The sequence below is a fragment of the Anomaloglossus baeobatrachus genome, chromosome 9 (assembly GCF_048569485.1).
Source record: "Anomaloglossus baeobatrachus isolate aAnoBae1 chromosome 9, aAnoBae1.hap1, whole genome shotgun sequence".
Classification (NCBI taxonomy): Eukaryota; Metazoa; Chordata; class Amphibia; order Anura; family Aromobatidae; genus Anomaloglossus; species Anomaloglossus baeobatrachus.
Window position 1 is genome coordinate 147,407,062 of NC_134361.1, and position 21,000 is coordinate 147,428,061.

At 48.1% G+C, this 21,000-nt stretch overlaps 1 protein-coding gene across 1 annotated transcript in view; it reads right to left on the reverse strand.

Annotated features, from left to right (window-relative positions):
- Positions 1–21,000, reverse strand: part of TEX11 (testis expressed 11) — a 1,632,405-nt gene that overhangs the window by 247,870 nt on the left and 1,363,535 nt on the right. The window contains exons 24-25 of the mRNA XM_075324897.1: positions 10,746–10,816; positions 10,552–10,668 (exon numbers count right to left, since the gene is read on the reverse strand). Of these exons, the coding sequence (XP_075181012.1) occupies positions 10,552–10,668; positions 10,746–10,816 (188 nt within the window). The remainder of the gene's footprint in view (positions 1–10,551; positions 10,669–10,745; positions 10,817–21,000) is intronic.

Genomic DNA, 21,000 nt, shown 5'->3' on the forward strand with positions numbered 1-21,000 from the left:
TGCCAGAGTGCTCTGGAGTTACTTTGTGGGCGGGTTTAACGCTCTGCGCTTCCGGCCCACAGCAGCTTCACCGCTTCCAACTTACAGCGGTTTGTGCCCGTCCGCTCACTTTCCAGTGCTGTAGACTCGGTCTCTGGTGCTGTGTGCCCTGCGCCTGCTCTCCAGCACTGTGTACCCGGTCTCCGGCGCTGTGTGCCCTGCGCACGCTCTCCGGCACTGTGTACCTGCTCTCTGGCGCTGTGTGCAGCTCCGAGTGCTGTGATTTCTGTGCCTCGCAAGTGCTATCCATACCCCCAGTCTCCCCCCAGTGATGCCTGTGCCTCCCATAGTGATGCATGTGCCCCCTTATACTGATGTCTTCTGCCCCCTATAGCGATGTCTGTGCCCTGCTACTGATGCCTATGGCTGCCCAGTCCTGTCTGAGCCACACCTAATGATGCCTGTGCCCTGCACCCGCCCTCCAGCGCTGTGTGTACGCTCTCCAATGCTGTGTAAAGCTCTGAGTGCTGTGTTTCACCCCTAGTGTTGTGTTCCCTCCAATGCTGTGCCCCTTAGTGATGTCTGTGCTCCGCAAGTGCTGTCCATGCCCCTAGTCTCCTCCTAGTGATGTCCTGTGCCCCCCTAGTGATTCCTGTGCCTTACACCCACTCTCCGGCGCTGTGTACCCACTCTCCGACACTGTGTACAGTTCTGAGTGCTGTGTGTCACCCCCAATGTTGTGTTCCCTCCAATGCTCCTCCCTGCAATGCCTGTGCCCCTTCCCCCGATGATGCCTGTGCCCCTTCCCCTGGTGATGCCTGTGCCCCTCCTAGCAATGTCTGTGCCCCTCCTAGTGATCTCCGTGCCCCTCCTAGCGGTGTCCGTGCCCCTCCTAGCGATGTCCGTGCCCCTCCTAGCGATGTCCGTGCCCCTCCTAGCGATGTCTGTGCCCCTCCTAGCAATGTCTGTGCCCCCCCCCAGTGATGTCCATGCCCCACAGCCAAGTTTATGTCTCCCAGTGATGCCTGTGCCCCAGCCCCTCGTGATGTACATGGCCCCTGCCTCTCCTGCAATATTTAAATCACATTGAAGATGTAAGGGGCATATACATCACAAGAGGGGATGGAGCATGTACATCACAATTGAGATGCTGGGACATATACATTACATTTGAGATGCTGGGGCATATACATCACAGGAGGGGCTGGGGGCATATATCTTATAGGAGGGACTGGAGGCATATACCTCACAGGAGGGCCTGGGAGCATATTCATGTGTGATGTATGTGCCCAAGTGTCTCCTGTGATGTATATACAGCAGTCGCAGCGTCACCTATGTGATGCATATGCCCCCAGCCCCTCCAGTTATGTGTCTCCTGTGATTTAAATACAGCAGTCCCTGCGCCTGTTCTGTGATGTATATGGTTTACCAATCTTACTATCACAAAGAGTCCTCCAGATAGACAAACCTGAAAAAGCGGCTGTGAGAAACAACATTAGTATCACCAAACATCACAGCCGAACCAAAGAGAAGCAGCTGCAGCTACCACTGTACGGGTGAGTTAATTGTTTAATCAAATATAGCCGTATCATTTTCACATTGATAATTTTGTGCGGCCCCCGAAGGTTGATAGAAATTTCCAAATGGCCCTTGGTAGAAAAAAGGTTCCCCACCCCTGTACTAGACAGTCAACCACGCAAAGATAAAAATAAGAACTATTTTTGTACTGCGGTCTATTTTTTCATCCTACCACCGAAAAATATGATTAAGGCTTGGTTCATATTTATCCTGTGCTCGCCACTGAGCGCTTATATAGCGCCCCTGGACCCTTCAGGGTGCTCCAAGGTTCTACATCCCCACCAGGATGCAGGGCCTACCCCCTTAGGGACCCAGAACCCCAGTGCCAGTACCAACAAAAACCCAGGTAATCCCAGTTTTCCCCAACATTCCCCCATACAATGGTACTTAGCTTGGGTGAGACCAATGGATGGCCACTTAGAGGTGGAGCCACTCCAGTCCACTAGTTGACCAGGTGGGAGGGGCAGACTGTGGAGAGTAGTCGGGAAGACAGTAGTCAGAACGTGTGTGACAGTTGAAGGTGTCAGACAAGAGTGTGAAGGTGGAAGCGAAGTGACACCCTGACTCGGGTTAACGGTGACCTGGTAGCCAGGAGAAGTGGTTGCTGGTGGAGTACTCCCAGAAATACGCACCAACAGGGTACAGGACCCAAGGACAGGAAAGAGCTTCAAGCTGACCTGTTAACACCTGCACAGCAAAGGGGACCATCAAGGACCTTGCTGACCTTAAAGAATCCGAAGACTCAGTAGCAAAGGGAGAATCGGGGACAGGACCAGAGACTCCAACCCCACAGAGTTCACACTACCGTCCGGTGGACAGAAGTGGACAAACCACAGAACGGGGACCCCTAGTGTTCTATACCATGGGGACCCACTTACCAGAGACAGGTGCAGGGGAAGAAGGTACCAGAGAAACCAGACTGGCACTGGGACTAAGGGGACCTGGAGGCAAAACCAGCCGGCCTCGGGCAACCAGTTAACACCCCAAGAAAGTGAGTAAATCAGTTGCACTGAATACCTGTGTGAACTCCCTTCTTCCGACGCCCACTGCACCATACACCCGCTGGGGCAAAACCCTACTTGCGAAGGGACTACCATATTAGCTGCCCATACCACCAGCCCCAGTAGAGACATTCTGCAGCGGCTCCCTACACTTAGCCGCAACACCGCAAGTGGCATCACGTATAAACTTTATTCAACAATCCCCTGTAAACATCCTCATTACAAAAAGGGGCCAGGGCACGGAACTGGGTAATGGCCACCACCGTGACATTCCCAAGGCGTACACTGCCCGGAACCGAGTACCCCATATCCCTGGATGCTATACTTGCATCGCGGTTTCCTTGAAAATCCCAAAAATTGTGATTCAAACAAAAGCCTGATGGAACCACTCACTATAATGAGGGAGATGTAGAAACTTTGGACATCATCTGGTCTCTGTTCTGGCAGTATTACATCATTTTAAGAATTGCAGAAGTGTGGATGACCACAGAGGTGTGAATACTAAAAAGATGGATATCACCAGAACAGATTCCAAATGGAGTCCAAAGTGTCACCATGTGCCTTGTGGCTCTGTCTGAATCCCATTTTGGGGGGGGGATTTACAATGACGTAAGTGCTCCATGGAGAACGCCAGAATGTGATTATGCCAAAAAACAACCCCATTAGCGGTTTGTCATCTGTCACTGGAAATATATGGAAGACTCATGGTACTGGTAGAACAAAGACTCTGGAAAAGCAACTTGGTCTCACCCCCTATATAAAATCCAGTGAAATCTGCACTCTCAAATCCAAATACCCCCACAGCCCTGCTGTGCAAAAACTGCAGTAAGCGGCCCAGTGTGTCACATTACTGTGGTGAAACAAAAACAGGATACTTGTGGTGTACTCCGCGCTGCTGTGCAAAGAATCACTCCAAGTAATAAAGCAATGTGGGTGGTTTATTCTACACATTTAGAAAAGATATCCCCTCTTCTTCTTCAGGAAAATCCACCAATAAAAACGATTGGTAAATTATTGGTGAATTTTCCTGAGGAAGAAGAGGGGATATCTCTCTGAAACGCGTAGATTAAACCACCCACATTGCTTTATAACTTGGAGTGATTCTTTGTACAGCAGTGCGAAATACACCACAATTATCCTGTTTTTGTTTTGCTTCTGCCTTTGGCACGTGGGATTGGCTGCAGCTGTTATATGTTTCTATATTGGCTGTGAGACACACAACTAATCCAAGTGAGCGGTTTTCCTTTAAAGTCACCATATTATACATCAGTAAGACCCCATTGCATTCCTTATATCCACAGCTTGTTTCTGTACATTACTGTAGTGGGAAGAGCCCAATTAATAATTTACATGGTGTTTGTCTCATGAAACACAAGCTAGGCACAATGTACGGGCACTAGGCTGTCATATTTGCAATTCTCCAGAGAAAAGAGGCATTGCGTGGATATTACAAAATAGTCAATGCAGCTACAAATGAATTAATTGAAAGGTGCAATTTGTACAGTGGGGTCAGTTTTGGGGGTTTTCAACTTTTTTGGCACCTTAGGGACAAGGTGTTCAAATTTGCATTCCAAAAATCAAATAGTGCCCTTTCCGAGCCCTGCTGTGACAAAACTTTACGTTTTGACCACATGTGGGGTATCATCACATACGGAAGAAATTGTCTAACAAACTATGGGGTTTGGTTTCTACTTTTATACATTGTGAACATTATATATTTGGAACTAAAACATTATGTTAGAAGGAATTGGAATTGTTTTTTGTTTTCACATCCACATTTTAAAAATTCTGTGAAGCACACATCGGTACAAAATGCTAAACACACCCATAGAGTAATTGCTTGGTCTAGTTTCCTAAATGGAGTCACTTGTGGGGGTCTCTCTTGTGTTGGTACCTATGGGGTTCTACAAATGAGGCATCGTGTCTGAAATCTATATTCCAAATACCAAATATTGCTCTTTCCCTTCTGAGCCCTCCAGTTTGCACAATATAAACTTTTTGACTACATGTGGGGTACCACCACACTCAGAAGAAAGTGGGTAACAAATTGTCAGATCCACTTTTTCATGTTACTGCTTGCAAAAGAGAAAAATGTGGAGTTAAAGCAACATTTTTTGTGAAAAAAAAAATAAAGAAATTTTTAATATGATGACCTAATGTTACCCAATTCTGTGAAGTACCTGTGGGTTCAAAATGCTTACTATACCCCTGGATAAAATGCTTGAGTTGTCTAGTTCCCAAAATGGGGTCATTTTGGGGGGTTTTCTGTTTAGGCACCTTAGGGGCTCTGCACATCCGTCATGGTGCCCGCAATCTATTTCAGACAAATTTATGTTTCAAAATTCAAATGGTTCTCCTTCCCTCCTGAGCCCAGCCATTTGTCCAAACAGAGGTTTCTGACCACATGTGGGGTATCAGCACGCTCAGAAGAAACTTGGTAACAAATTACAGGGTTCATTTTTTCACTCTACTGTTGTAAAAGTGAAAAAATTGAGGCTAAACATTTTAGAGGAGATTTTTTTTTTTTATTTCATTTTGCATTAATTCCTGTGCAGTATCTGAAGGGTTAAAAATTCCTGACAGCAGTTTTGAAGTAGTTCAAGGTTGTGGTGTTTGAAATTGTATAACTTTTTTGGAGTTAACAATATGCATGCCCCTCAAAGTCCATTGAATTTAAATAGATCTCTAAGAAACAGGTTTTGTAAATTTCATGAAAAAGAAAATGTTTGAAAATTGTTGAAGATGTAGACATAAATGTTAGTTATTAATTATTTTGTACACTATGACTAACTGATGTAAGCATTTTGACAAATAAATGCAAAAAATATTAAAGTTACCTCTAATATAAAGTACAATAAGTCACAAAAAAAACAATTCTCAGAAACACTAAGATCAGTTTAAGCATTCCAGAGTTATTACCACATAAAGTGACACTGGTCATTAAAGTCAAAATTAGCTCAGTCACTAAGGGGTTAAATGGATCCATTTAAAAATGGAAATTTTAGTTTTTTTGGTATGTTTACATTTTTTACATTTCCATGTTTTTCCAAAGTAGATCTCAAATAGAAATGTGAATATGTGCCGCCCCAGCAGTGGATCAAACCGCTCGGATCCGGGGGTGGTGTCCGTTCGTGGCTCGAGGGTCTCCAGACCCGGGGGCTCAGGCCACACTCCAAAGTGAAAAGGGGTATTTATAGAGGAGTTATAATTTGTGACGCCACCCGTGGTGTGCAGTAACTGGGAGTACCGCCGCTGTCGTTGGGAGTACCCGGGGTGATGAATCGGGGCAGCAAGGTGTCGTTGCCCTCCACGGGTAGGGGCAGGCCCCAGGACTCTGGATGATGCTACGGGGTGCCATGAAGGGGGGGTTGTCACTCAGGTACTCACTCAGCAAATAAGCAGATGCTGAAAACCGGTTAAACCAAGTCTCTGGGTGCCGCTGCCTCTCAAAGGGGAGCTCGTTCGGGTCCCGTTCCCTGCAGTGCTGCCTGGTGATCCGTGCCCTGCCTCCTGGCACAAAGTTTAGATTCTTCGTAGTGGCCCAGTAGCTTGAAACTTGCCGGGCCCCGCTCCCCACTGTGGCTAAGTGAGGGAGCCTGCTCTCAGGGCTCACACTTGGGATTTCAGTGGGCTGCTTGTTTGGAAGGTTCTATCCCCCTCGTTGTGCTAGTGCCCCGATTACGGAGCTAGTGGGAACAGTCCAGCTCCGTTCTCCGCAGGTTAATTGCCGGGTTGCCTAAAGCTTCTCCCCGACCTAGGGTGCATGTACCCAGTCGTGCCTTTGGTCCCGGACCGGTGATAGGACCAGGCTGCTGACCATCCTCTTTGACAGGTCCCAGGCACCTAGCCTCAATCCCCTGCCACCGTGGGTCTGACTCCTCTAGGTCCAGACCACCGTCTGCAACCTAGTCAGCTTCCCCTGGGAGCCACTACTCCCAGCTTCCTCTGAGCTAGTCTCAGCTCGAGGGCTACCACACTTATTTTTCCACTTCTCTTCTACATTCCTCACTTCCTCTACCTGACCCCTAGGTGGGCGACCCTATTCCGCTTAAGCCATCCACTGGTGTGCCTGGTGGGTGTGGTGCAGGGTGTATCTAGGATTTGATTTGCTGTTGGAGGCAACACTGCAAGATGAGGACCCAGAACCATGAGGGATTTGAATACTGCACGGGAAGGGCAGTTTGTGCAGTACCCTGTGACAATCTGAATAGTCCAGGGGCGTCACAAATATATTCTAACATTTCTTTCAAATGCTATATATATTTAAATACATTTTATTTTCACAAGGGATAAAAGAAGTAAATGCACCCTACAATGTATTATGCAATTTCTCACAGGTTCATTAAATACTGTGTATACTGTTAGGCACACAGTAGGTTTGAAAAGGGAAATGTGGTTTTTGGCAATTACACTGCAATTCTTAAACATTTTTCAACTAGTACCCTCTATTTCCACACCACATATAGCTAATTGAGTTACTGTGCCATATACTGTAAAACGTCTATTCAAATTTTGACTTATTCATGGTTTGACTTCTATCAGATATTGTGCTCTACCACTGATCCACTTCTCAAAACTATACATATATCAGATCGAAGGTGCAAGTGCCTTCAGGTTTTTGCCACTAGACATATTTGTTCTCCAGAACTGCACAGTCTAAAATATATCAACAGTACTTTAACCCGACATATTTCACATGCTACAAGTATCTCCGGTCATTAGGAGGCTTGTGAAAGGTTTGTGATCAGACTTTCACATTGCCGTGTGAGACTCTGGATTTTAAATGTGATTTGTTTTCTTCTGGTGGAGCGAGGGTTAATGTTTTTTTTCCTTTCTAGCAGCTCCTGGTTAGTTCTCAGGTGCAGCCAGTTTATGAGCACTACCATCTCCATTAAATAGTCACATGATTACCTGATGCTGGTAATAGAGTCTTCATTCTTATCCTGGAGTCTTGATATAGTAGTTCTTTTGGTTGAAGCCATGTTGCCTGCAGCCCTGGTGACATGCTGCAGCTGTGAAGTTGGTTGTGTATCTATTTTTCTTTGTCCCCCTGTCTGTCCTTCTTCCCCTGTGTTATATTACAGTAGAGGTGACGTCTAGTGCACTCATCAACCTTGGTACTATACAGGGTGAGTGTAGGGACAGTTAAGGCCCCGTTACACGCAACGAAATCGCTAACGAGATCTCGCTGAGATCACGGAATTCGTGATGCACATCCGACGTAGTTAGCGACGTCGTTGCATGTGACATGTACGAGCGACCGCTAACAATCCGAAAAACGTCAAAAATCATTGACACGTCGTTCCTTTCCCAAATATCGTTGATCTTTTTGGACGCAGGTTGTTCGGCATTCCTGAGGCAGCACACATCGCTACGTGTGACACCCCGGGAATGACGAACAACAGCGTTCCTGCGTCCTCCTGCAATGAGGTGGGAGTGACACTAATGCGGCTGCTCTCCGCCTCTCTGCTTCTATTGGTAGCCCGCTGTGTGACGTCGCTGTAACGCTGCACGAACCTCCCCCTTAAAAAAAAGTTTGTTTGTTGGCCACAGCGACATAGTTAGTAAGGTATGTGCGTGTGACGCGTACTAGCGATATTGTTTGCCATGGGCAGCGATTTGCCCGTGACGCACCCACGATGGGGGCAGGTGCGATCGCTAGCGACATCGCTAGCGATGTCGCAGCATGTAAAAAAAGCGGCATTTAGCGGCATTTAGGGACGTGGCACTGTGCCGCCCAAGGAGCGCTGATCCTGTTCGGGGACGCCACAGTGCAGGGAATCTAATGGCCACAGGTAGGTCAGATTAACTTCAATGGGGATCGTGACGCCACTCTCGGTAATTGCGGTCAGGGAGTGACCGCCACTGCAGTTTAGGGAGCGCCTGGTGTTGATGGTAAATGCAGTCAGTTGTTGAAGCCTCCCGAGAGTGAGGCTGGCCCCAGGGCTCAGTGTAAGTGTGTAGTACCACAGGTCGCAGAAGAACTCACACACAGGCAGCAATGTCTTTCAGGGTTTTTACTCACTTTCAGATGGTAGCTGTGAGTCAACCCGGGCGATGCTACGATGAACCAGGAGTTACCAGATATCCCTTCGGCTGATGTAGGGGTGACTGCTGACTCGCCTTCCTAGCCCTTCTTGTTTTGAGGTGACTCCTATTTGTATTATTGCTGGAATCACCCAGGGAAGTCGCAACTGCCGTTCTCCCCTTTCTGGCCCGTTTGGCAGCGTGGACCAAGGTAAGATGGCTCCTGGCTCAATCCTCCTTATGGGCCCCCTCGCTGCTGCTGTAACTGCAGACTCTGTGTGGTTGGTGAGGCACATAAAGTGCCCTCACCAGCAGGTTTGGCAGGCCAACTGAATGGGCCCCTGCTCTGGGGACCTGTTTCCCCGTGCGGGCTTGGACTAGTGTCTGGCAAGGCCCTGCTCCTCTGCTCTGCCCTCCAGACGCTGCTCCTCCACTCCTTCTCCTTTGGCTGCCACTGCACAACTCTCTGTCTCAGTCCCACACCCACCACTAGGTGCGATGCGAGGGCCACGTCCCCTCCCTGGGTCCGCCCAGGGGTCCCCTCTAAGCTGTGTGTATGTTCCTGGTTCTAAGTGTCTGTGTGTCCACACCCTAGTCAGCCTCTGGGATTACCTGTGTTGTACTGACCCAGCATGGGTGCAGTACTCAGTGGTGCCTGACCAGGTCAGGGGCGCCACAACACGTGTCAGCAAAAGGGGCAGGACTCATTTAGGTCTGTTAGAAGACAGACAGGTGTTTGGAGGTGTCCCAACCCCTACTCCCTACTTGTCAGGGCCTTCCTCTCCCTTTACCATCCCCATTGAGTCTTGTATGTTACGCCATGCGCTGGACAGTCGGTCTGTGCGCATCTGTCATGTCACGCCAGTCTGAGCGTGACAGCTACAATAGTAGGGAGCTTCTAAAAGCTTGGTTTATGATGTCCTGGGAGCCCTCATCGTCTTTCTCTGCTGAACCACTGGCCAGACCTTTGCTCTTCAATGAGCGACAGCTCCATCAGTCTATTTGCTGATGTTCTGTGGCAGATCACTAAGCCATGTGAGCAGGAAATGGTTCTGGATTAGTGATTAATTCTACAAGGACAAGTGATGTGCCCTAAGGCCTTCCCTATCTTTGGTGCACATAACCAGAATTTAGAAGCTAAAGCGGGCTTTACACACTGCGATATCGGTCCCGATATCGCTAGTGTGGGTACCCACCCCCATCTGTTGTGCGACACGGGCAAATCGCTGCCCGTGCCGCACAACATCGCCCAGACATGTCACACATACTTACCTGCCCGGCGACGTCGCTGTGACCGGCAATCCGCCTCCTTTCTAAGGGGGCGGTTCGTTCAGCATCACAGCGACGTCACAGCTGCATCACTGAACCGCCGCCCAATAGAAGCGGAGGGGCGGAGATGAGCGGGACGAACATCCCGCCCACCTCCTTCCCTCCGCATTGTGGCCGGGAGGCAGGTAAGGAGAGCTTCCTCGTTCCTGCGGCGTCACACATGTGTGCTGCCGCAGGAACGAGGAACAACCTCGTTACTACTGCAGTAACGATTTTTGAGAATGGACCCCCATGTCACCGATGAGCGATTTTGCACGTTTTTGCAACGATGCAAAATCGCTCATCGGTGTCACACGCAACGGCATCGCTAATGCGGCCGGATGTGCGTCACCAATTCCGTGACCCCAATGAGTTTGCATTAGCGATGTCGTAGCGTGTAAAGCCCCCTTAAATCTAAGCCACACAGCAGAAAAATTGAAGTGCAAAATAATCAAAGATGGTCGTGCCATATTCTGTCTTATTCTTTCAGCACTACGATAGCCCAACAAGAGAGTATTAATTAAAGGGCTTTTAGTCAATGTCTACATGTACATTTAAATGAAAGACTGATTTTGCACCGTTGTAGAAAATAGACATTGTCATTACCTACAGTAAAAAAAAACAAAAAAAAACAAAACCTACTTTTTCATTTTTTTACCTGCTCTGAGTGGCAAATTGCATTTCTGGCCATTTCAAGGTCCACTGATGCTGCCATCATTAAACATGACTTTTGGGCTACTAGTACTGTCTTATCACAAGGACAGGGCAAGGAAAGCTATAAAAGAAAACATAAGTAATTAATTATACAGTATGTTCATGATATGCCCATATATCGCCCTTTATTTACCATACCTTGTAAGAAAGAAGAAAGCAGTCTTTCATTATTAATGGTGAGTCCTCAGTGCGTACAGCCAGATTCCAGGCTAATCGCAGCAATAAGATGCATTTAAGCATAATAATAATAAAAAAAAATAATATAAAAATTAGCTGTTAATACATGAGTAACAAAATCAAAGCAAAATCTATTTTAATATTTATATATATGTAGCACCAGTTAGGCCATGTCCACAAGTTGAGGATGTGGTGAGTTTTTTCCTCAGTATTTGTAGCCAAACCAGGAGTGGAACAATCAGAGGAAGATTATAATAGAAACATGGGCACTACGTCTACATTTTTGACTTACAAATATTTAGGTAAAAAGCTCACCAAATACTCAGCATGTGCATGTGGCCTTGAGTTTGAATTCCCATGACAGTGCTGGTTTCTCATAATACAGAGACATTTAGATAGGTTTAAAGTGTAATCGTTGTTTTTATTCTAAAACTAGAAATAGGCCCGATGCTATCGCATCGGGAGTGCAGTGAAATGAACATCTGTCTATGCTTAGTGGTGCTGACAGGAGCAGTGGACATGTGTCACACCATTTGTGCTTTTTGGGGCTAATTAAATGTGTTAAAGGCTGTGAGTATTTTTATTGTAAATAAACATATGTATTTTTTTTTCTCTGTCTCTCGTCAGTGCCGCTATGTCTCGTCGCTCTCCGCAACATTGCTCAAGGCATGGCGATGTCAGGCAAGCACGGACATAACCGGGCACGCCTCCTTACTGCTCACTACACCTCATTATACCTAGATGTTGTATGGATAGCACAATTTTAGACTGGGAACAAATTTGTGCTTGGCCCACAATTTGGGTTCTGTCTACACTGTTGTCCCTGGTTACCATGGCAATGATGTGGGCATGAACTTCGGCTGCGCAACTTACAGTGCCGCAGTGCATTGTGGGATATGGTTACATCCGCAACTGGCAAATATCTATATAGCTGTATATGTGTGTGCATATGGCTGTGCGCTGTGTGTAGGTGTCTGTGTGTATATATAGCTGTTTGCTATGTGTACGTGGCTTCTGTGTATATGTGTGTGTATATGGCTGTATGCTGTGTGTACATCGCGTCTGCATATATGTGTATGTATATGGCTGTATGCTGTGTGTACATGTAGTCTGTGTATATGTGTGTGTATATGGCTATATGCTGTGTGTAGGTGGCATCTGTATATGTGTGTATATGGCTGTACGCTGTGTGTAGGTGGCATCTGTGTATATGTGTGTATATGGCTGTACACTGTGTGTAGGTGGCGTCTGTGTATATGTGTACATATGGCTGTACGCTGTATGTAGGTGGCATCTGTGTATGTGTGTGTATATGGCTGTACGCTGTGTACATGTCTGTGTGTATATGTGTGTATATAGCTGTACACTGTGTGTAGGTCTGTATGTGTATATGTGTGTGTATATGGCTGTACGCTGTGTGTAAGTGGCATTTGTGTATAAGTGTGTGTATATAGCAGTACGCTGTGTGTATGTGGCATCTGTGTATATGTGTGTGTATATGGCTGTATGCTGTGTGTACGTGTCATCTGTGTATTTGTGTGTATATGGCTGTAAGCCGTGTGTAGGTGGCGTCTGTGTATGTGTATATGTATATAGCTGTATGCTGTGTACGTGTCTGTGTGTATATGTGTATATGGCTGTATGCTGTGTGTACGTGTCTGTATGTATATGTGTGTGTATATGGCTATGCGCTGTGTGTAGGTGGCGTCTGTATATGTGGGTATATGGCTGTAAGCTGTAAGTAGGTGACATCTGTATATGTACTTGCATGGCTGTATGCTGTGTGTAGGTGTCTGTATGTGTATATGGCTCTACGCTGTGTGTATGTGGCTATACGCTGTGTGTAGGTGGCATCTGTGTATATGTGTGTAAATGGCTATACGCTGTGGGTAGGTGGCATCTGTGTGTGTATATGTGTATACGGCTGTACACTGTATGTAGGTGGCGTCTGTGTATGTGTGTGTGTGTATATGGCTGTATGCTGTGTGCAGGTGGCGTCTGTGTATATGTGTGTGTATTCTCTCTCAGTCTCTCTTCCCCTCCACCTGGAGAAAACATGTGTCTTTATTCACCTCTCTCCAGCGATGCTGTCTCTGGCTCTGCTGTCACCCGCTCCTGACCGCCGCTCATTATACTCACTGAATATTCAGTCCACAGAGGAGCTGGAAGATGGAGCAGTGCTGGCGACTTCAGTGCCAGGGACTGCATGGCTGGGGACAGGTGAGTATCCAGGTGTGTGTGTGTGTGTGTGTGTCTGTTCAGTGTATCAGCTCTGGTGAGAGGGGCTGGGGGCATACAGATATGGTGGGAGGGGCTGGGCATACAGGTCGGTGGGGGGGGCTGGGGGCATACAGATCGGTGGTGGTGGGGCTGGGGGCATACAGATCTGGTGGTGAGGGGGTCTGAGGGCATACAGCTCTGGGTAGCGGGGGGCCCACATACAGCGCTGAACCTGGTGATGTTCTTTGGTGCTGCGGCTCCTCTCCCTCCAGTTTATTCATTTGAGGGACAGGAGCTCAGCATGTTACAAGGCAGCTCCGCCCACAGATGAACTTCCGTACAGAAGCAGCCCAACGGTTAGCAGTGCACTCTGGGCTGCAGGTGCCAGGTTTAAAGTGCCGGCAGCCAGGGAAGTGCGGCTGTCGCCGACCCATACGTTAGCAGCAGCACAGAGTCAGAGCCGTTTGAAGTAGCGCTCGGCTCTGCTGTACTCACATGGATAGGAGGGAGAGGGACAGAAAGCGAGTCGGGAAGTGTGACTCACTGTCATGACAACGGGACACTGACCGCAGCTTCTGCTACTTGCACACGCGCAGTTCATACCCTGATCTGATCTAAAGTGTATGTTTGAACTGTGCCTGCGTAACTGACTGCCGCGGTGCATGATGGAATAGGAGAACAGACAAAACTGGTGATTATGTATGTAGATCAATTTTACAGGTGAAAATAAAACAACTCTGGTGTATATATATATATATATATATATACTAGCTGTACTACCCGGCTTCGCCCGGGTTAATAACTGCTGCTAACAAAATAGAATGTATTAACATAAATGTATTCTGCACACAAAACCACAAAACAAATAGATAGAAATGTAATTATTAAAAGGCAAAAACTAAGCTAATAGAAGCATTTCACAACATATATTTCAACACCACAGATATTCCACACAGATTTAACATCCTATGACCTCACACATACTGAGAATGTCCTTTGTTGCCTATATTAACCAGTCAGAGCTCAGATTAATTAACTGTAGCAAAATAGAAGCTAAGCTGTGATTGGTTGCTATTGGCAGCCTGATAAATCTCCAGGAAACAGAAAGCCCTCCCCCCTGACAGTATATATTAGCTCACACATACACATATAGACAGGTCATGTGACTGACAGCTGCCGTATTTCCTATGTGGTCAGTGTTGCCATGGTATGTAAAGCGCTGTGGAATTAACAGTGCTATGTAAATGAATAAATATTTTATATCTAACTAGCTGTACTACCCGGCTTCGCCCGGATTAATAACTGCTGTTAACAAAATAGAATGTATTAACAAAAATGTATTCTGCACACAAACACCACAAAACAAATAGATAGAAATGTAATTATTAAAAGGCAAAAACTAAGCTAATAGAAGCATTTCACAACATATATTTCAACACCACAGATATTCCACACAGATTTAACATCCTATGACCTCACACATACTGAGAATGTCCTTTGTTGCCTATATTAACCAATCAGAGCTCAGATTAATTAACTGTAGCAAAATAGAAGCTAAGCTGTGATTGGTTGCTATTGGCAGCCTGATAAATCTCCAGGAAACAGAAAGCCCTCCCCCCTGACAGTATATATTAGCTCACACATAAACATATAGACAGGTCATGTGACTGACAGCTGCCGTATTTCCTATGTGGTACATTTGTTGTTCTTATAGTTTGGTTTCTTATTAATCAGATTTTTATTTTTGAAGGATAATACCAGACTTGTGTGTGTTTAGGGCGATTATGTGGCGAGGTTGGTGTATGTGTGGTGAGATGTGTGCTGAGGGTGGTATATGTGTTCAAGCACGTGGTAGTGTGTGGCGCATTGTGTGTGTGTTCATATCCCCGAATGTGGTGAGTATCCCATGTCGGGGCCCCACCTTAGCAACTGTACGGTATATACTCTTTGGCGCCATCGCTCTCATTCTTTAAGTCCCCCTTGTTCACATCTGGCAGCTGTCAATTTGCCCCCAACACTTTTCGTTTCACTTTTTCCCCATTATGTAGATAGGGGCAAAATTGATTGGTAAATTGGAACGCGCAGGGTTAAAATTTCGCCTCACAACATAGCACCCAGCGCTGCCCAGGAAAGTAACTGTCTCTCTGTTTCTCTCCCATTCTCTGTCTGTCTCCCCCTCTGTATATATCTCTCTGTCTCTCTCTCTATCTCTTTGTCTGTCTGTCTCTTTCCCTGTCTATCTCTTTCTCCGTCTGTCTCAATCTCTTTCTCCGTCTGTCTCAATCTCTTTCTCCGTCTGTCTCAATCTCTTTCCCTGTCTGTCTCTTTCCCTCTCTTTCCCTGTCTGTCTTTTTCCCTCTCTTTCCCTGTCTGTCTCTTTCCCTGTCAGTCTGTCTCTTTGTCTGTGTCTGTCTCTTTGTGTCTGTCTCTTACCCTGTCTATGTCTGTTTCTTACTCTGTCTGTGTCTGCCTCTTTCCCTGTCTGTGTCTCTCTTTCCCTGGCTGCATTGTGACACGCCAACATTCCATATAAGGGCGTGGCTGCGCATTCTTCTGAAGTTCTGGCTGCACTGTGGCTCCCAGCTCCATTCGCTTTAATGGAGGCAGGTTTTTTTGGCGAATAACTGTAAAACGTGGGGTTAAAATTTCCCCTCGAAACATAGCCTATGACGCTCTCGGGGTCCATACGTGTGAGTGTGCAAAATTTTGTGGCTGTAGCTGCGACGGTGCGGATGCCAATCCCGGACACACACACACACACACACACACACACACACACACACACACACACATACACACACACGTTCAGCTTTATATATTAGATATATATATACAGATATATATATATATATATATGTATACACATATACACACACACATATATATGTATACATATATATATACATACATATATATATATACATACATACATACTAGCTGTAGCACCCGGCGTTGCCCGGGATAGTAAATGTCTCTCTGTCTCTCTCCCAGTCACTGTCTGTGTGTCGCTGTCTGTCTGTCTCTTTCCTGGTCTGTCTGTGTCTATGTCTCTGTCTGACTATTTCTATCTCTGTATTTGTATCAGTCTATCGATCTCCATCTCTGTGTCTGTCTCTATCTCTGTGTGTTTCTATGTGTGTTGTTTCTGTCTCTGTGTGTGTGTCTGTCTCTTTCCCCGGCTGTCTCTTTGTCCGGCTGTCTCTGTCTGTGTCTCTGTTTGTCTGTCTTTCAACTGACATCATATAACCTCACACATAAGCTTCAACTAACAGTTTATTTTGTTCCTACAGCAACCACTGACAGTTGCTGTTAATAACCTATAGCTCCCACCTCCGTTCAGTTTAATGGCGGCAGGATTTTAGAGACTAACTGTAAAGAACGGGGTTACATTTTTCTGTCAAAACATAGTCTACGACGCTCCCTGGGTCACATGGGGCGTCTGTGCAAAATTTCGTGATTGTAAATGCAAAGGTGCGGATTCCTTTAGCGGACATACATACACGCACACATACACTCAGCTTTATATATATATATATATATATATATATATATATATATCCAAAGGAAGAAAGAGGGTCGCACTCCGTAAGGATCTCAGTGTTGTTCCATCTTTATTTCACATTAACGGGTCCAGTGCAGTGGCACTGGACCCGTGGAAGCTAAACATTAGCGAAACGGCACGCCGTCGTCCGGCGTTGTATGGCACGCCTCACCTCCCCTACCACTTGTACTTGCATGTTAATGTGAAATAAAGATGTAACAACACTGAGATCCTTACGGAGTGCGACACTCTTTCTTCCTTTGGATTAATATGTGATATTTTCACCGAGTCTGCACCCGGATCTCATCCATGCATATTGGAGATTGATTGCGGCAGCACGGCAACACGGCAACACGTGGAGCAAGTGGTGCACTGGGATTTCTTATACTTCAATATATACACACACACACACACACATATATATATATTATTATTATTTAATATTATAGCGCCATTTATTCCATGGCGCTTTACAAGTGAAAGAGGGTATACGTACAACAATCATTAACAGTACAAACAGACTGGTATCGGAGGAGAGAGGACCCTGCCCGTGAGGGCTCATAGGCTACAGGGGATGGGTGATGGTATAATAGGTGAGGACAGAGCTGGTTGCACAGTGGTGTACTGGACTGAGGGTTATTGTAGATTGTAGTCTTGTTGGAAGAGATGGGTCTTGAGGTTCCTCTTGAAGCTTTCCACGGTAGGGGAGAGTCTGATATGCTGAGGTAGAGTGTTCCAGAGTATGGGGGAGGCACGGGAGAAATCTTGTATGCGATTGTGGGAAGAGGAGATAAGAGAGGAGTAGAGAAGGAGATTGTTACACCTCGTGGCTCTCCTGTGGCAAGGAATGAGACAGTCTCCTTGCCTGCCACGAGCGCTCCTGCTCCGCAGCACCGAAGGTCTGCCAGACTGCGCAGAGTGCAGGAGAAACCTCCTCAGAGAGGCAGCACAAGGGTGACACCTAGTGGTACTCCTGTTGCAAGAAATGAGGCGGTCTCCCATTCCTTGCCTGCCACAGCTCCTCCTGCTCAGCAGCCTCGAAGGTCTGTGAGGTTGCGCAATGTGCAGAGATTTGCTGCTCAGGGAAGCAGTGAGACTCCCGTTATCTCTACACATTGTGAGACCGAGGATCCCGCCTCTATTTCCCAGAGGCAGGAGGGTGAGCATGTGCTATGCTTGGTGGATCCTGATTCGCCCACTGACGTCACACGGCTTGATGACAAGGCTGGTGACGTGGTGAATCCTGACTGGCCAGGCTGGGATGTCGTGGATCCTGATTGGGTCAAGTCCGTCATCTCCGCCTCGCGCCCGCCCTTGGCTGGAGCTACACCTCCTTAAAAGCTCCTCCTGCCATCATGGCGGCGCGCGACCGTCCTTCTATGTTTGGATGTCTGGCAGCGTGCTGCCACGCCACTGCTCAGGCATTATCTTCTTCTGTGGGCTTGGCCCTTGCTGCTTAGGCAGCACCTGGTTTGCAGGCCGTGTCCCTGCCTTGCTGCTCCGGCAGTAGCTCCTTCTACAGGCCGTGTTCCTGTCCCAGGTGAGCTCCTCGAGTCTCCACTGGACTCACCTGGTTATTGAAAGCACACGTGCGTGGGCACCTCTGTGCTACCCTCGTGCCATATTCTCGTGACTTCCACTGGCACACGTGCGTGGGCACCTCTGTGCTTCCCCGTGCAACAGGTACACCGAGCCGTGTTATCCCTGCCATACAACCCACACGGGTTAGGGCAGACCGGTGTACATAGATCGTCTGTGACATTCCAGACGATCGCTAGCAGCAACCCGCTCACTCTTCACCCACCATAGCAGCGGTCCCTTACACCGCACAGTGGACCTTGACCGGCGGAAGCTGTCCATTCCCCATCTTGGCACGCTTCCCCGGGTCCCCCTCGTAACATTACGGTCGCGCCAAAGGTCTGGCTATGGCTGAAGAGCAGCAGCAGTTGCTGCGTTATGTGCAGCAGTTGGAATCACGTTTGGCAGCAGTGGAGCAGTCTTCCTCCGACAAGACTGCTCTGACGACAGTCGCCACCCAGGCGGCTACCCAGGCTGTGCTATTGGGCGGAAGGTCTCCTCGCCTTGCGCTTCCAGAGCGCTTTAGTGGGGACAGTTCCGAGTGCCGTGGGTTTATAAACCAAGTTACCACCTACTTAGAGCTGTCCGCGACTCTTTACGCTACCGAGAAGGCGAAGGTAGCCTTCGTCCAGTCCCTGCTCACAGGGAGAGCGCTGAAGTGGTCCACGCCGTTGTGGGAGCGCGGAGATCGGTGGTGAATAACTTAGCATCTTATCTTGGGGCCATGAGAATGGTGTTCCTCGGGCCTCAAGTCACCCACGACTCCGCGCTGCGCCTCCTACGACTTCGGCAAGGGTCCGCTTCAGTCGGGGACTTTGCCATACACTTTAGGACACTTGCCGCAGAGCTGGACTGGCCCGATAAGGTCCTTGTCCCTGTGTTCTGGGAGGGCCTGGCAGGGTTCGTCAAAGACGCACTGGCCACGCGTGAGGTGCCTGCTACTTTAGAGTCCTTGATTGTGGTTGCCTCTTGCATAGACATCCGCCAGGCGGAGCGGAGGCTCGAGGTCTCTTCAGCACCCACGTCCTCACGGCCTAAAAAGCGTCTGGCTCCCGTATTCCACCAGACAGGTCTCCCAGCCAACTCTGTAGGCGACTCCGTGGAGTCAATGGAGGTGTCCAAAGCGGTCTCCTCTACCCCAGGTTCTCGGTCTGGTGTCATCTGCTTTTCCTGTGGGCAGAGGGGACACATAGCTACCCGATGTCCCAAACCGTCGGGAAAAGACAGCGTCTAGTTTCCATCAGAGGGGGGTTACTAGACGCTGCTTCTCCCTCTAGGTTGACTATCAGCGCCCAGTTGCAGTTTGGCGCTACTCTCTTCTCTGCTCTGGCCTGCCTGGACTCAGGCGCTGATGGCAATTTCATTTCGACCTCCCTGGCAACCCGATACTCAGTTCCCCTGGTTCTCTTACCCAAGCCACTCAGGGTTCGGGTAGTCAACGGGTCCCTACTAGTCGATCCCATCACCCAGATCACCATCCCTCTCAGGATGGAAGTACCACCAGGACACCATGAGCAGGTGTCCTTCCTGGTGCTTCCAGGGGGGACGGATGAGATCCTACTGGGCCTCCCCTGGTTGAGACAGCATGCTCCTATACTCAACTGGGCAACAGGGGAGATCTCATCATGGGCAGGATCCTGTAGGGAGCACCTCGTGACTACCGAACCACCCGCTACCATTAGGTCGGTTGGGTCCTCAGGGAATACAGGGGAGCCAGGTTTACCGACACCTTATGAGGCCTACGGCCTACAGGGACGTCTTCTCCAAGAGGGCCGCAGATACCCTTCCTCCCCACCGGCCATACGATTGCCGAATAGACCTGAAGCCAGGCTCCGAGCCCCCTAGGGGCAGAGTGTATCCCCTCTCTGCTCCAGAGACGGAGGCTATGTCCAAATATATTCAGGACAGCCTGGCAAAAGGGTTCATTCGCAAGTCTATTTCACCGGCCGGTGCGGGGTTCTTCTTCGTGCAAAAGAAGGAAGGGGATCTACGCCCCTGTATCGATTACAGGGGATTAAATGCAATCACGATCAAAAACAAATACCCTTTGCCCCTCATTACGGAGTTATTTGATCGATTCCGCGGGGCAAAGATCTTCACGAAGCTGGATCTACGCGGGGCGTATAATCTAGTGCGAGTCCGAGAGGGCGATGAGTGGAAGACCGCCTTCAACACCAGGGACGGTCACTACGAGTATCTCGTAATGCCCTTCGGACTCTGCAATGCCCCCGCCGTATTTCAAGACTTTGTGAATGATGTTTTCCGGGATTTGTATCTTTCCGTGGTTGCATACCTGGATGATATCCTTATCTTCTCCCCCGATCTTGCCACCCATCGGAGGGATGTCATCCGAGTACTTAAGAGGCTCCGCACTCATTCGTTATATGCTAAGCTAGAAAAGTGCGTTTTTGAACGTGAATCCTTGCCGTTCCTGGGGTATATCGTGTCCAGTCAGGGGTTAGCAATGGATCCGGGGAAGTTGGAGACAGTGATGAAATGGCCTGAGCCCCGCTCGCTGAAAGCGATCCAGCGATTCTTGGGGTTTATCAATTATTATCGCCAGTTCATTCCCAACTTCTCGACGGTGGCAGCACCCATCATTGCCCTTACCCGCAAGGGAGCTAATCCCAAAGCATGGACACGGGAAACGGTAGAGGCATTTCACACTCTCAAAACTTACTTCTCCAGAGCTCCCATCCTTCATCGTCCAGACATCTCCAAACCCTTTCTACTAGAGGTAGACGCCTCTTCGGTCGGTGCTGGTGCAGTCCTGTACCAGAAAGACGAACGAGGAAGGAAGCATCCTTGTTTCTTTTTCTCCAAGACCTTTTCTCCGGCCGAGAGGAACTACTCGATAGGGAGTTACTGGCGATGAAA